General features: G+C 40.9%; 1 protein-coding gene across 4 annotated transcripts in view; it reads left to right on the top strand.

Moving 5' to 3' along the window:
* The first annotated feature begins 298 nt into the window (after positions 1 to 298).
* The window catches only part of NPAS3 (neuronal PAS domain protein 3), a 594,820-nt gene continuing 578,281 nt past the window's right edge, over positions 299 to 16,837 (top strand). For 2 of the 4 annotated variants that reach the window (XM_086894840.1, XM_086894841.1), the window contains exon 1: positions 299 to 537. In XM_086894840.1, coding sequence (XP_086750966.1) covers positions 380 to 537 — 158 coding nt within the window. In that variant the 5' untranslated portion in view covers positions 299 to 379. Of the gene's footprint in view, positions 538 to 4,030; positions 4,722 to 16,837 lie in introns of those variants that run through there. The other 2 variants (XM_086894842.1, XM_086894843.1) reach the window with 1 other exon arrangement.

Consider the following 16,837-nt stretch of genomic DNA (forward strand, 5'->3'; position numbering starts at 1 on the left):
GTCCCTCCTCAGCTTGGATTTTTCTCCTATATCTACAGCTCCAGTAGTATTAGACATACCTTTTTTCTTTTTTTTTTTTTCTTTTTTTTTTTTTTCTTTTTTTTTTTGGTAGCTCTGATATTCCACTTCGCTTCCCAAATCTTCACGCGTTGCATGTTTGCAATTCGGTAAATTCCACCCCCCACCCTTTACCCCTAGCCCCCCCAAACTCCTCAATCTCAGCCCAGCCGCTCACATCAAAGCGCCCGTCCTCACTCACAGTGGCCGCCACTCACTAATGGGATTGCAGTGTGCCTGGCTCTGCTGCTGCAGCCGCCGGAGGGAGAGTCGCTGCTGCTGCACCTCTTCGCCGACACTCGCCGGGTGCTGAGCCGCGGGGATGATCAGGATCTTCCCGGATTTCAGCGTGCAGGTGACGGCGGCGGCGGCCGGCGGGGCGGCCGGGGGGGTGCCGGCGGCGCCGGGCATGGGGCGAGCCGGCGCCGCGGCCAACGGCAACCCGCAAAACGTCCAGGGCATCACCTCCTACCAACAACGGTGAGCACCGAGGGGGAGAGGGCTGTGCGGCTCTCCTTGAGGCTCCCTCACTTGCTTTTTCTTTGTGCTTTTGTGTTTCTTTGTTTTCATTTTTTTTTTTGTTTTTTTTTGATCTCTCCTTTCTGTTTGTTGGGGGGGGGGAGAGCTTGGTTGAAGGGGAGGGTTTTTTTTTTCTTTTTTCTTTTTTTTTTTTTTTTAAATACAGCATCTTTTAAAATGCACTGAGAAGTAAACACAATCTCCTAGTTTTGTCTTGGATGAGCTGTAAAGCAACAATAGGAAAAAAAAAAAAAAAAAAAGAAAGAAAAAAAAAGTGAGACCCCGGCATCTTAGCTTGGCTGCTGCAAAGTTTGGGATCCCGTCCGCTCATCCTTTCTAAAGAGGAATTTCTCAATGTCAATGCCTTGTGCAAATCCCAGTGTGTGGCAGCCAGGGGGATAATTGATCATGGTATGCTGATTGATAATTTTCTTTCAACCAAGAATTAGAACAATTTTCACTTGGGGTTGCACACTTGCAATTCCACATTGTAGTTTTAACAGTTTTAGCATGTCACCTGTTACTACAGGGAAATATAGTCGAAACCCTAAGTATACTCAGCACTGTTATTTTTTTCATCTTAAATGCATTCTAATGCAAATGCAGGAAATTCACAGAGAGCGCCTTTAGGAAGCAAAGCGTAGAAAGTTGGCAGTAAGTCATAATGAAGTTTAAAGACGTTCCCCATTTGCCCTAACAATTCATCGATATATGCTGATACTAACATGAAGCTTAATTAATTACCTGACATTTCTTTTTGTTTCTAAACCTGAAGTCTGAATCTGTTGGTTTGCTTTATCATAAGCTTATACCCGAAGCCGAATCCTCCAAAAAAAAAAAAAAAAAAAAAAAAAAAGTAGACAACAGCAGATCTACTGAAATCAGAACAAAACGTTCATATTTCTCTAAATGCAATAAAAAGGGTACTGTCCCGAATATCTTGCTTTCCATTGTTGCATTAAATTAAATACCGAGAAAAATGCTGTATAATCTTTAATGTCCAAACTAAACAGTCCTATGATGTAAAAGAAAAAAAAAATAGGAAGTTTCAGCATAATATTTCAAACTTAATTGGTTTAGGAGCCACATTTAGATAACTGACCATTGCCTGTTCTACCTTTCAGCAACTTTTATGTTGCTTCCCATAGTTTTGATGCCTGTGATAGAAAATGTTTGATGGTAACTTTTGTAGGCTTTATCAAATGAGAGTTAGGGAGCTGATACTCCTAAATTAAGCTCCGATGATACCTAAGGACGTTCTTAGCTAAGAAACATTGGAAACTAAGCAGGAGTCTTGCTTTGCTCAAGCAAACACACCAATCTTATACATACTAAAAAAAAACAAAAACAAAAACAAAAAAAAACCCAACAAAAAAACCAACAAAAAAACTTGAATGTGAGAGTTATAAAGGGTGGATTAAAGTTTCTTTCTTTTTATGGCTTCTGTATGATTTTTGTCACTTATAAAATATTTAAATTACAATGGAAACTGACGGACACTTTAACGAGGAAGTACAGGCAGCAATCACAATAGTTTAGTCTGTGAAGTGGGGAAGTCAAGGGTCAGAAATGTCAGATTGGCTTTTAGACAAATGAAAGAGACCTCTGGAGACTTTAAGTTAAACAGAATTATGTAGACAAGGCAGCATACAATTTTTTTAGTACTTCGAGTTTAGTAGTTTGGTTCCATCAGTCTGTGATCAGGAAGAAGTTATAAAAGCAATACTTCTCTGACAAACTACTAACACGTCTAATCCAAATAGTGCTTAATAGATAGTCATGTACTATTACTACCAGGAATCCAGACCAGTCTGGATGCTTTGAGCATTAACCTACGAGGGGAAACATTTATGCACTTCTTCCAAATTTTCACTATACATTATGGATGAAACAGCGTGGTTTACGTCGAACGATTTTTCTCCGTGCTTTCTCAAAGCGCTTAAAATACGGCAGACACGACTCCTCCTTACTCTATCGCCAAAGCCGAGGAGACACCTGTTAACTTTTTTTTTTTTTTTTTAACATTTCGGTGGCGAGGAGACAGGGCTGCCGGCTGGGAGCGGCAGCTGCTACTTTGTAGGCAGTGCCCCCCCGCAGCCCTTGGTGCCCACCTTGCACCCCCGGCGCCGCCCGGAGCGCAGCGCAGCGCGGCCCTGCCCGCCCGGGCGCGGCTCTCGAGGCCAGGCGGCCACACGTGCCGTGTCCCCAGCCCCGAGCCGTGTGTCCCCAGCCCCCGAGCCGTGTGTCCCCAGCCCCGAGCCGTGTGTCCCCCAGCCCCGAGCCGTGTGTCCCCCAGCCCCCGAGCCGTGTGTCCCCCAGCCCCGAGCCGTGTGTCCCCAGCCCCCGAGCCGTGTGTCCCCAGCCCCGAGCCGTGTGTCCCCCAGCCCCGAGCCGTGTGTCCCCAGCCCCCGAGCCGTGTGTCCCCCAGCCCCGAACCGTGTGTCCCCAGCCCCGAGCCGTGTGTCCCCAGCCCCGGGCTGAGCGCTGACCGCCCGCGCCAAGTTACGCCGGCCCGGTTGCCTCCTGCGGGAAGAAATCCCTCGAACCCCGGTGTGCGGACGGCGCCCCGCAGCCAAACTTCCAGGTGTTTTGCTAACTTCTTCCCCTTGGCTCTGCCCTGCGGCTCGCACACGCTCTTGGCCCCCAGCCTCCGCCCCTCCCCCCAAAAAAACTTTTGGAGTAGTCGCGGACACGTTTCTCGTGAATTAATGCTGCCGACCTTCGGGGCTTGCCCCTTTCCCCAAGGAAACCCGTTGGATTTTCCCAGGGAGCAGGATCAGGCCCGGGCAGCTGTAATTCCAAGGGAGTAGCAGAACAGCCACAAAGTTACCTTGGAGATGAAAAGCTTTTAGCGAACGAGTGATTTCTTCTATAAGGGCTAGCAGCGCTCGGGTTCTCCCGGTGTCCTGGATTAAGGTAGCGGTTTCTTTTCCCCGCTCCTTTACTTCATGATTAGTTTCATAATCTCCAATAAAACCGCGTGAAGTGCTACACCCTTTGCCAACAAAGCGGGTCATCACTCTTAAGTTCACGTTTCCAGCATTACGCCTTTTTATCCCGCTAGTACCCGACGCCCGCTCTCGGGACTCGGGGCGCGTTCTCGGAGGTGGCGGGGGATGCGCGGCTTTCCCCCGGCCCGGCCCGTCCGGGTGGCTCCGGGCACACCCGCCTACGGCCCTGTGGGTCGCAGGGCCCTCGCATCCCTCGCATCCCCCGGCCCGCGGTTCCCACCCGAGCCCGTCCTCCACCGTGGAAGCCCACGGGTGACGCGCTGCCTGTGCCCGCTGTGTTCCCGCCGCGCTTCTGCGCCCGGGGAGTTGGAGAGAGAGCCCCTGCCTCCCTCTGCTCCTCTTCCCTGCTGGAGCCCAGACTCCAGAGGAAGAAAGTGTGCGAAACTGCAACTGAGTGGCGTTGTTGCGCCGACAGCAGAGGCTGTGTCCCCTGCACGCAGAGCGGGAGCGGAGCAGGGAAAGCAGCTGGAAAATGCCCAGAAATACTTTCACAGCGGTCAAGCCTGGAGATCCCTGATACCCCTCCTTCCCTCCCCCGCCCCCGCCCCGCTAGCCCGATGGCCCGGCACCCCGCGTAGCTCGGCCCGCGGGGGTGTGTGTGCGAGTGTGCGTGCGTGTGTGTGTGAGTGTGAGTGTGTGTGTGTGTGTGTGTGTGTGTGAGTGTGTGTGTGTGTGAGTGTGCGTGTGCCGCACCTGCCGGGCGATGCCAGCGGCCGGGCTGCCCGCCGGGGCTGCGCCGCGGCTAGCTCTTCCCGCCGCCGCCGCCGGCCGCCGCCGCTGCCTGCGCTGGGCATGTCTCTGGGGCCGGCGGGGCCCCGGCTCCCTCCGCTCCTCGGCTTATGGACGGCGGCAGCGGCAGCAGCAGCGCTAGCAAGCAAGCGAGCGAGCAACCTGCACCAGGACTGCGCGGAGGAGTGGGAGCCCGCGATGCTTTGGCCTCAGTACTTTTCCTTAGCCTGTCTGGCTAACCGGGGCCATTGCTGCCGCCGCTGCTGCTGCTAGACACACAACACACACCAACATCAGGAGGGGGAAAAGTAAGGGAGAGAGGAGAAAAAAAAAAAAAAAAAAAAATCCCAGGAAGATGGCGCCCACCAAGCCAAGCTTTCAGCAGGATCCTTCCAGGCGAGAACGGTAACACTTTCTCTTTATTGAACCTGCAGCAGCAGCAGCAGCAGCAGCCGCCGCCGCAGCAGCGCCGGGCCGGGCCGAGCCGCCGGCGCCGGGGGCCGGGGCTGGCTGCCATGCCGGGGTGGGGGGGACCTGCCGCCGGCACCCGCTGCTCGCACAGCCGGGCACCGTGAGTTCCTCCTGGTGCGCACAGCCGCACTCACACACGCACACACACACACACACACACACACAAACACACACGCACACACTCAGAACAAGCCGCGCAGCAGCGGCCCCGCTCCGGTGGCCGCACCGCCGCGGCTGCCGGAGCCGGTGCTTGGCGGGGCGCGTTGTGGAGCGGGCGTGTGTGTGCGTGTGTGTGTGTGTTTGTGTGTGCGGGGCTGGGAGGCCCCCGGGCGGCCCCCGCCGCTCGGCGGCCCTGGGGCGCCGCGCCAGGCCCGGCGTTCCGGGCGGAGGGGCCGGCCCCGCCGGTGCGGTTCAAGTGCGGCTAGGCCGGAGCGGGGGGGGGCGCGCCGCCAGCTGCGCCCGCCGGGCTGCCCGGGCCGCCCCCGCCCCGGCGGTGCCCGCGCCCCCCGGCGTGGGCAGAGCGGAGCCGGTGCGCGGGCGGGCAGGGAGGCGGTGCGCGGGGTCCGGGCAGGGAGGCGGGGGGTGATCGCGCTGCCCCCCCGCTCGGTCCCCGGCCCGCCGCCTGCCCCATGTACTTTTGTTGGGAGAGAGTGCTCGTGATTAATGTGCTCTGCTGGTGACACGAATTGCCCGTAGCGGATTTGTTCTAGTAAAGTGAATCTTTCTAGAAGTGACTGGTAGGAGACAGGAGTACAAGTTCATGTGATGTTACTTTGTGATTCTTACAAAAGTATTCAAAGCTACATTGCTACACTGCGACGAGATACATGCCCAGAAGAAGAGCAGCCAGTGGGTTTGGGGTGGGCTCTTTCCCTCCCGCCCCCCTTTAGCGTTGTAAGTGAACTTGAGTGTGAGGGGTGAGGAAGGTTTCTGGCCTGAAGTTGGAAAGAGGAAAATTAACATTTAGATAGCCATTAAAAGTATCTGGATCATGTGTTAGTCAGTTTATATTTCACAGCACAAATAAGTCTGAAAAATATTTAAACAAAACTACTTTAGCCTTAATTTCATGCTTGCATATTTTAGAGTGTTCAGCGTTTCTAGTACAACTTCCAAACCCCACAGATTTTGTCTAAGTAGCTGTGCCATTTTTCCTTAAGAAAGCAGACTGCGGGGTCTACATCTCATATTCACCACTGAAGTGTTACTGTGCTTGTCTTAGATGCATTAGTGTTAACTGCTGCTCTTTGACAAGGCTATATTAACATATAGTAAAATTAGGAGATACACATAATGGGAAAACAGTGTGTACTTAGATGTCAATGACTTAACTACAGATTTTCATTTTCAACTATACATTTTTTTTTTAAAAAAAAATCCAATGGCTGCAAAGGTGTTTCTACTGTGTTAATAACACTTAAAGCAGGTTTTTCTCCTTCAGAGTTCTTTGTTGGAAAAACAATTCATATGAATTAGTCCTGTTCCTCCCCCCCTCAACAGACAATTCTGCTGTCTTCTTTCTGAGAATGTTACTATATTAGTGCTAAGTGTATTTGCCAGGATAGCTTCAGTAATCTCTCCAGCAGAAGCATATTTGTGTGCCATTTTGGGAATTTCTCTGAGATAGGAATCTTGAAGATAGAATTAATTTCTAGGGGAAACTTCATAGCCTGTGCATGAGTGCTTTCTTTATCACCTGTCTCCATTTGGCATTCGGAGAAGGTAAATCAAAGTGCGCGATTTGTTATTCTGCTCCACTTGAGAGCTGAACTAAATAACACTTGGTCTGAAATTCTGATTGAAGTTGTAGGAGGATATACTGTATTTAATTTAATGCCCTTTAATAGCATCTTCTTGTTCAGCTCTGATGCTGTCATTTTAAAGGTTGGATCGGAGTAGTTTTCCCCTGTAGGGAGTGGGAGGTGTAATCATTTCAGGGGGAAAAGGTAGTCTAAATTCCTAGAACACTAATAGCCACAAATTTGGCCTAGTGTCCAAGAAGTTGTGTTTTGCCCTTAGGGTTCACTTTGTTATCACTCCGTACAGTGCTCTGGATAGTTTAGGTTTAAGTACTGCATGTAGAAGTCGATGACATTTTTTGTAGCAAAAATAATGGTAGTCTGTTTATTCCTTAAAAGTTTTGGGGAAAGTGGATCAGTGTTTCAATAAACAGATACTGGTGTACATTTTATTAAAAGTTGTGTAATGTGCTCGTGAAGTCTTGTGTGTAACTATTTTAGCTGTCTTTGTACACATCCTTTCATCTGTGTGAACCAAGATATTTGAAATACAGGAGCATATCTCTTACTGAAAGGGTTTGGCAGTCTCTTAGCTACTACTTCACTAAACTAGTTCTCAAGATTAAGAATCCTCTAAACTGAGTTTGCATGCATTGTTTTTTTTAGTCTTCGCTACCGCAAGTATTTAGGTAGATGGTGTTATATTTTTTCAAGCAAAACATGTGCTTACAAAACAGATGTAAAAAGTAGTAGTCCCTGACGTAACCAGGCACTTGAATAGTTTTGAAACTTTTTTCACCTGTTTAGGTTCTTAAAGGATATATGAAAAGTTACACACTTACATCTGTTTGATTTTCTTTTAAACTGTGAGTGTTAGCAAATTTTACAGTTACAGCTACGGTTTAGTTTTTTCAACTGTGTGGATATACACCCAAGAAAATGAAATAGAAGTGTCACGCATATGATATGCCAGCCTTGATTTGTATAGCATATCATAATATTAAACTGCTATTGGTTTAAAGTGAAAGAGAAAAAAAACCTTTATTTTGGCACTTTTTCTAGAGCATGATCTTAAACACAGCAGTGATAAATGATGATATGCATTGTCTAACACTTGCTTTTATATAAATAGCTCCAGAAGATTGCTTAAATGATAATCGAAAATATGAAATAGGGTGGCCTTCATATCACAAGGCCAAGGGTCTACAAATGGAAAAACTGAAATAATGAAATATTTCCAAGGCAACAGACTGTCAACAAGAACAGTAATGCATGGGCATATCATAGAGCTACCAGAGAGGATATTAGATCTTATAGCTCTAGAGCCAGGAGTTATAATGACCTTTATTAAATAGAGCCCTCCCACATTACAACAATCTTTCTGATTTCTGATTTATGGATTAGCAGTCATACTACTCTTCATAATTTGAAATATTCTCCCACCATATTTGATTTGCTGCATTTTTCTCCACTGGAATAATACATTATTTAGAGCTTACATGAGAATATTGATCAACAGAACTTATATTAGGTATTTTCAGTAACTAATGGGATTCTGAGTAACAAGGTTTTGTCTGCAGCACCATTTTTACATTCTTTACAGCACAGCTGTTTTTTTCTTACAAAGTATATCCAGTTAGCTTGTTTTCTAACAATTTGATGGCTTTATATTCTAATGCTGTACTATAAGTAAGTTACAAATAATTAGAGAATTTTGTTAACAGATGAATACAACACCCAGAGTCATAGGTATTTTAAGAGAATATGAGGATCTATGGTCAGTACCCATCTCTTTTTATTAGCATCTCACTTGAATTTCAGGGTCTAATATACTGGCAATTTCAAATCACATTTGTATGAAACTTGGCACACAAGTTGCCAGCCCAGATGGGAATTTTACTGCAAGAGTGATGTAAAACAGTTGTTGAAAATTGACATTCTAGGTGTTAGTTTCATCACCGTACTTCCTAAAAAGTAAAGAGTGTTTAATTTTATTTTTTTAATTTTGTTTCATAAAATGATCTTAATAACAATACCCTCTATACTGGAAAATGTATTCTAAGATAAGAATTTTGAATAACTGATACTGATCATGAAAACTAACTATTACCATTTTATTAACATTTTTGGAATGATTCTTCCTTCACTGAGGTCAGTAGATTGAAGCCATTTAACCAATGTGGCAGAAGTTCATTTGTTAGCAATTAAGTAATTGTTTACTGTTATGAAACCATTTCCTGAAATCTCATCTCATCTCATCTTGTCTCATGTGAATAAATCTTACATTCAGTTATTCCATCAGATCAATTTTATATTATTATTGGCAGTAGCTCTTGCAGGTGTAAAAGCACCTCATCTTGTGTTTCCAGCATAGTCACGTCAGCATAGTCATAGCATATTTTAAAATGAATCAAACAAACTTGTCCTGCAGGATGTCACCCTGGAAATTTGTTACATATTCTTAACATGGGATATTTTTAAGGTACATAGCAAAGACTGCATTTTTACCCCAGTAATTAATTTGTTACTTTGATTTGTTTGCTTATCCTTAATGTTCGGCTTTTTTTTTTTTTTAAGAGGCTGCCAAAGATTTACGGCCGTGAGTGGAAATGTTTTGAAAATTCATTTCATAAGAATTACATTTTTTTGGAAGAGGCGGTTTCTTTCTATGTAATATTTATAAGGCTACTGTATGTTATCTTTAACATACAAAATCCCATTAGTGCCAATGAGGTGTGCGACTTTTTGTTTAATAGGACTTTGCATAATAAGGATAATTTGTAATAATATTGTATTTTGCCGCATAAGAAGATGTGCCATAGTAAGAATAAAATAATTGCTGCCATGTCTTATATGACTAGAGCATTGTTCTGTGACTAGCTCGAGCAGTGGTTTTGCAATACACAAAGTCCCAGTCAAATGAATAGGACCGTTGTGCCATTCATTTGAACAGGACTTTGAGTAGTACAAATATTCGTTAATTTTGTATGCCACAGAAGTATATTACACAGGACAAAGAAGGTACAGTAAGGGTAGGATAGTATTTGTGTCTCTAACTTGGCAGAACTGGACCCTGTCTTTGGGAGAATATTGAGTTCAAGTTGTACCTTAATCTTTGGAAAAGTCCCAAATGAAATTATGTACACGATTAAAGTATACTACAGAGAATCACAAGCAAGGATAAAAGTATTTTTAACTTATAATTTAATAGACGTGAATTTTGTCTCAGAGAGATCGCAATGACAAATATACTTAGTGAGAGGAGGAGTGAACTTCGCCTCTGTGTGTTATTGTAAAACGCAAAAGTCTTGAGATTGTCAAGTAAAAATGGAGTGATTCTCAAGGAGATCCTGATCTCAGCCTGCTGCAGCTAGATACTGAGAGTTATCCAGCCCTTACCCAGCTCTCCACATGCAGGCGAGAGCCAGGCACATTAAAGAACAAGTGATATGTAAGAAAGAATTTGAAACGGATTACTGAAAGCAGAGTTTTGAAGATTTTCTTACAGGCTATTTTCCCAGCCTTTCTTGTGTGTTGCATTTTGGACTTTCACTCTCCTGTCATGTTATGCCATTTGTCTGTTCTGGGAAACTTCTCATTGATGTCATCCAATGTCTGAAGAAGACTTTAATATTAATACTGAGTATTTCTGTAGATATGTTTCTTTATTTGGCTTAGCGTGCTTCGAAAGGTCTGAAAACGCTGTTCTACATGTTTTACCGATGAGATAGTTACACACAAAAGGTTTTTGAGAACTAGCAGAAGTGGCAAAAGATGTCAATGTTAGCATTAGGAATAAAATTCCAGCCCCCATTTTGACTGTGTATTCAAAGATTACACTGCCTTCATTAGAGGGATTTACATTTCTTTTACAGGCAAAACCTCCACTGAAATAAAGTGCTTTCAGAGAATGGCTTGATTGCAATTTAAAATTAGCTGTTAGCTTGATATATAATAGAAGTTCAACACTTATGTTAAATAATTTAAGTGGAAAAGTACTGTTCCATTACCTGCAGGCATGTTAGGTTTACATATGTATATAGTGAACTTAGGGGACATAGTCTGAATAATATGTATGTACGTAATCTATGATAATGTCCCAGGGGCTTGGATTTTCTGAAGAGCCTATTGGATTTAGGCATTCAACACATACTGCATTTTAGTGAAATATGGGCACCTCAATCCTATAAGCTCCCTTTAAAATACTTGCCTGGGAATTTTGTCTCCAACAGAAATTTAGAACAGGCTTCATTAGATACTACATTGTTTTAAATTGAATTTTATTGTGTAATGAATAGTCTTTGAATAGTCATTTTGGATGAAGTCCTGAAGGGTTATAGCTTTGCTGAAATTTAGGCACAGAACTGTGTATTTAGATATCAGAACTCTGTATTTACATATTAGAATGGGGGGTGGGTCTGGGGGATTTCCTTCCCTCTTTTTTAAATGTCATGTTTGAAAGTCATGTGCAAATTCACATTTACAATCAGTTTACTCACAACCTAGGCTTATATGAGTTAGGTGCCAAAGCTGTAATTAATTTAGCAAAAGTATAGTATACCAAATTTTAGAAGAACGTTTGTTGAAAAGCTGTTTTTTCTTAGAGATAATGAGAGGCAGAATTTTTTACTTTGTGGGAAAAAAATGTAAGTGGGCAGTTTTAGCAGGTCAAGGTTGAGGTCAGTGGAAAGAGCTGAGTGACTGAATCTGTACGGTGCTGGCAGCAGGATTAAAAAAGTAAAAAAGTATTAAAAAAAAAAAAGAGAATAGCTGCCAGTGGTACTTATCCTTCAACCTTCACAGCTGAAAAACAAAAGTAGCTGATTTTATTTGTCTGACTATAGTTAGATGTAGGATTGGCATGTTTGCTTCACCTTTGCATAAATTGCTAGCAGTATGGACAGGAGGTTCTCTGCAAGAACTGCATTTTAAAAACAAACCTGCTTTCTCTTACTAAGTAACAAATAGGAGATGAACATAAATACTTTGGGCTAATTTATCTATTTATTCTTTCTGAGCTGCTGTTCAGTTTTACAACAAAACTTGCATTTCTTGTGATTGAAAAATCAAAAGTACAGTAATTTTTTTCCATCGGCTGAACGAGCTAGATAAATGGTACTCAAGTAGTTGTTTGCAGAATCCAAGTAGTTTACTAAAGTATCTTAATTAATTGGATGTTCACTTTAATAGTGAAGTTTCCTGTTTGTAGGCAGTGCTCTGTAAAAAGAACATATATTTGATACGTAAATGATACATATGGTTTCAGAAGGCCCATTTTTATTCAAGATCTATTTTTGCTAAACAACTGTTTCAGATTAACAAACAACAGGAAATAAATGAAGGTAACAGAAAATAGACTTCAGATGCGAAGCATGATAGAAAAGATACAGCTGATTCCAGATCTGTCAAACATATATGCTGTTTCCTTTATCACTCTACTTAGAGTCAAATTTCCAAACTAAGAGTTGCTGTCTTTCCTTTTATTCCTTTTTTAATAGGAAGAAAAATGCTTCTTTACAGAACTGCAGTTCTGAAACTGATATTCCATTTGTATCACTTCCAAAAACCAGAACAGGAGACTGCAGGATGTAGCAAACATTGCAAATCTCCTTTACTTTACACTCAGATTATTTGACATACTGAATGTCTATCTTTAGGAGCAACCAGTATTTAGATTATGGATTTAGAATTCCTTTAGGAGTCATTGTTTAAAAAAATTGTTTATTATGGTAGTACTGCAGGAAAAAAAAATAAATATTTAAGTTCTATTCATGACTAATTTGTTTCTTGTGACAATTATCATATATTGCAGTATTTGTTCAATTCAAATAGGAAAAAACCCCAAAATTATAAAGGGAAAAAGTGCATTTTAACTGACAGGGAATGGAAAGATGCTTTGCCTGAAAAGCAAAATGAGAGTTCTTCAATATTTATTCTGCTTCTCACAAATTATGAGGAAAAATTTAAAGGATTTTTCACTGACTTTTATACATGTATACTGCAAAGTACAGGCATATGTTGTATATTAGACAGATACAGAATATGTATTTGCTTGAAAGGAAATAATGCTAGTTGCTCATCTTCAGCAAGCTATGTCTTACTTTATCTAAAGTTAAATGTAAATACATGTATTGGAATGGAGATTTTCTTTCCCTCTGATACTGTGAGTGAAAAGTAGGTTCATCTTTTTTTTTTTTTCTTTTCCTTTTTTCTTTTTTTTTTTTCTCCTCATTTTTATTGTTCTGTGTAAATGTAATTTGTTAATCCTGTGAAATTTGTCATAGATAAATTTGCTTGGATTATCTTGTCACCACCGTATCTGCATTCTTTTGTTCATTGCTTATTCATAATTTAACAGTCTGGCAGTGAGCCTTTTTGGGATGCTCACAAAAGATATATGACCTCTACCAGCTGCTACTATAACCTGCAGAATGCACAGCAAGACATTAGAAACGTGAGGATTCCTCTACTGATTAAAGTGCTCTTCATTTAAACAGTCTGTTCATAAGAATCTCAGGAATCTTTGTAGATAGCAGTTTTGATTTTTCTTTTCTCACAAAATTATTTCTAACATTTTCTTCTCCTGAAGGGAAAACTAACACTGAACCTTAAGATGGTGATGCTTAGCTCTCAGATGGACTAATGGAAATTAAATCTCTCATTATATATGCCTGTGTACACATAAGTGTGTATGTGTATTTACACATTTTCATACACCTGTACCAGTCTCTACCTATGCATATATGTATATATATATATATATATATGTATTTCCTGCAGTTTTACAGTAGGAGAAATTAGTGCCCATGTGTGCTATTTTAAAGCTAAATCATCTATTAGGATATTTTTCAGCACATGTTATTATGCAGTACTAATTTACAGAAGAGTTATCCAATTTAACCCTGCTTTAGCCCTAGTGTCTTACAGACTCTATTGTGTAAATACTCAACATTTTACAGTAGATGAGAGACATTAAATATAATGTTACTTGAAGTGTAACAACATTTTAGATTTTCATTATTCTCCTGACTCAGTTTAGCATATAAATTTTTCCCTTTTTCACTTTTTTTTTTTTCTTCTTATCTGCAGATCAGCTTGTGAGTGATGGCTAGTTTTTACCTCCCCTTTGTGCTGGCACATGATTATAGTTCAAAATAATTCATTGCTAATCCATGCAGTATTGGTTCATCTCCATCACTTTGTTTTGTGATTAGAGCCTCAGGCCTGTAAGAACATCCTTTTGCACAGTTTTCTCTCCTGATTTTCTTTGACTGCATCCCATTTTTAATGTGGTTTTATCATTACTGCTCACCTACCAATCCTATTTAATTTTAAAAAAAATGTATCAGTTACAAGAAATTAATATTTTGTGGGGTTATTTTTCAAGGCTTGATGAAAAATATTTTTTTCCACTGCAGTAAGTCTCCAGCACTGGTGTGTACAGGTCTTGGTTCATCTCAGCTGATGATGGAAATCTGACTTGAGATTCTCATTTTTCCTTAGCAGTCTGAATTCCCTCTCTACTTATTTACATTAGGTGCCTCAAGAAGTCCAGAATCTTAAAAAGAAACACTGTTTCTTTTCTGAAAGAGACTACAATAGAATAGTAATTACTGTCTTGTCATTTTCAACACAACATTTCAAGCAGAGCTGGTGTAAAATAAAGCTGACAGAGGAACTTTTAAAATATATAGGGCGTGATCCTACTATGATCACTCTGGTTGAAGTTACTGTCTGTTGGGTCAGATATGAGCTGATGTGACATTAGAATTGGGCTTATGTGATACCATGATATTGTACTTTGATCAGATTTACATTGAGTATTTCCAGATTATGAAGAAAATTCATGATTTTATTTCACATCAAAAGATGTTAATTTTATGAGAAGGTCATCTAAAAGATTTTTCAAGACTTTGTTTCAGCATTGAGTAGTCCTGTGTTCCTTTTAATAATTACTTTCATCTCATTGTAGCCGTGTGTTTGAAAGTGTAGGTCAATAAGGATGATCGCATTCAGAATTTCATGATCTGTGTAGTGGAACAAATTGAAAGCAAAGCCTGTATCAATCACTGTGAAGGGAGGGTTAATTGTTACTGCTTCTCAAGCCTCTGGACAGATAAACCAGTAATGAAATACTTATTGCTCTGATATGTGAATGGTTAAGGATGAAACAATGGAAACAGAAGCAGTCTTCAAAGATAATAAAAAAAAAATAAACAAAATTTAAAAAAAGGCGAAAAAGGCAAAGAATAATTTGGACTAAAGTAAGATACTGTGTATGCTGTGTATTAACATTTTGAAGGTAATTTTGTTTTCATCTAATACAGCCTTCTAGGAATGATGTAAGACAGTAGAATGTATCAGGTTTCTAAAGCAAAAATAAAACATGAATTTTACAGCTTTTATTAAGCAAACAATTTAAAAGGTTTTGCATTAAGCCTGGACCTTAGGTAAAAGTTACATTTCTACATTAAATGTTTTCTTTTATTTTCTCTGTTTTTAATTTGTGGTACCTTTAAGTGTTTATTTCTTTTCTTTCTTTAAAAACACAGCTGTATTTACTAAATCAAGTATGTTTTGTTTTCATGTGATGTTGTTTTAAAGCATTTTGCCTACAGCCAAGCAGGACTCTAAAAGAGTGTTTAAAGATAGAAGCAGAAAACTAAAAATTAGTGCAAAACCAAATTACGATACCACAGTAAATATTTAACTATTTCTAGATTGTGAACTTAACACTTTAAACATCTGTTAGTTACTTATATGTTGAAATATATGCAAAAATATTTAGCCAAATTGAAGTCTTAGGCCCATGACAATCATCTCAACACAGTGGGTAGTTCTGAAAATTAATGAGAATGATAATACTGTAAAGACTGTTCCAGAGTTTGCCCAAATTCATTATCTAAGACTCTTGTTAAGAACATCTCAAAGAATTTTAACCAGGAAAATATATTAATGGTTCAAAAGCATTTTTCAAAATGGTGATTTATAAAAGTATAATGGAATTATATATGCAAGAGCTATAGTTAGAAACACAAATAACACCGGAGCAGCACATTATGAAGGAACATTTTCCAATAGCTAGATTACTTGGCTTTGCTTTTGTCCATAGGTGTCAAGGTTTCCTTAACAATTTATATTTTGAGATGAAGGAAATGAAAAAATGTAGGCAACTTATAAAAAGAAAAAAAATTTTTGTCTCCTTGTTAGCTACTTAATGAGGCCTATAGCTGCTTAAAAGCTAAGCAAAGTAATTAATAATTTTAGAACCAGTATAAACATCTTTTAGACAATCGAAAAGCACTTTCAGGAGGAAGGGTGATGAGACACATCTTTAGATTTCTCTTCAGAATGTTAAGAATTTCCTGTTGCCTGTTTCCTGATGGGATTGACGCAGCTGTGTATCATATGGAATGAAAGAGGAACCAAGTGCCTGGCTTTATTTTATTCAAGTCTTCACTTAAGAAAATGTATGTGTTGATTTTGGCTCTTTTTTCAACACATCCCTAATATGAATGCTATACACAAAATTGTCCAAATGAGAGCTAATTATAATTAATTTATCTTTTTTTCTAAGGGATAGAAAACGTTAATAAATAAAATGTATCAGTAAGTATGGTGGTGGTTTTTTTGTTGTTTTTTTTTTCCTTTTTCTTTGCTGTGTGCAGTGAAAAATAGAGAGCTTGGAAGATTACTGTTATTTTGTATTTTCAGAAGTTGTTGGTGTATAGAAGTATCTGTGAGTATTTGCATGTGCACATGTAATTGTTGGAAAACAAGTTAGTTTATAGAGTTTTTTACTCATTTTGGCTGTTGTGCAATCACATAGCTCATCTATAAAACATCCTTCATGGGAGATGTGAAAGCAAAATAGAGAGGAATACGAGGATCAAAAAAATTTCTTAAGTAGTAATTTTGTTGTAGCCTGTCCCACTTCAAGGAGCAATTCTTTGAAGACAATTCAGTCTGGAAACTGTACTTAATTTTTTTAGTAATTTCCTTCTCTGGCAAGAGAAAGTGTAGCAGAAGATGGGAAATGTGGTTAACTGATCTGGGAGTGGGTAACAAAAGGCAATGCAGATCCATAGCTGCCCTTCCACTCGTGAGCCCCGTAAAGCTGCGTAGTACTCAGCTCCTGTTGGAATTCATACTAGCTCAGGGCAATATGATCTTCTTCTCAGAGGGCTGTATTAGGCAAATTCAGTCACTAAATAGAAGCTCTGTTTATTGCAATACCATGAGTAAAGCAAGTTCCTAGCAGCCTGCTGCTGCAGCAGAAACAGGCACGGTGCAGAGCGCGCTGCAGTGATG

This window comes from Cyanistes caeruleus, chromosome 6 (genome assembly GCF_971803275.1).
Source record: "Cyanistes caeruleus chromosome 6, bCyaCae1.hap1.1, whole genome shotgun sequence".
Classification (NCBI taxonomy): Eukaryota; Metazoa; Chordata; class Aves; order Passeriformes; family Paridae; genus Cyanistes; species Cyanistes caeruleus.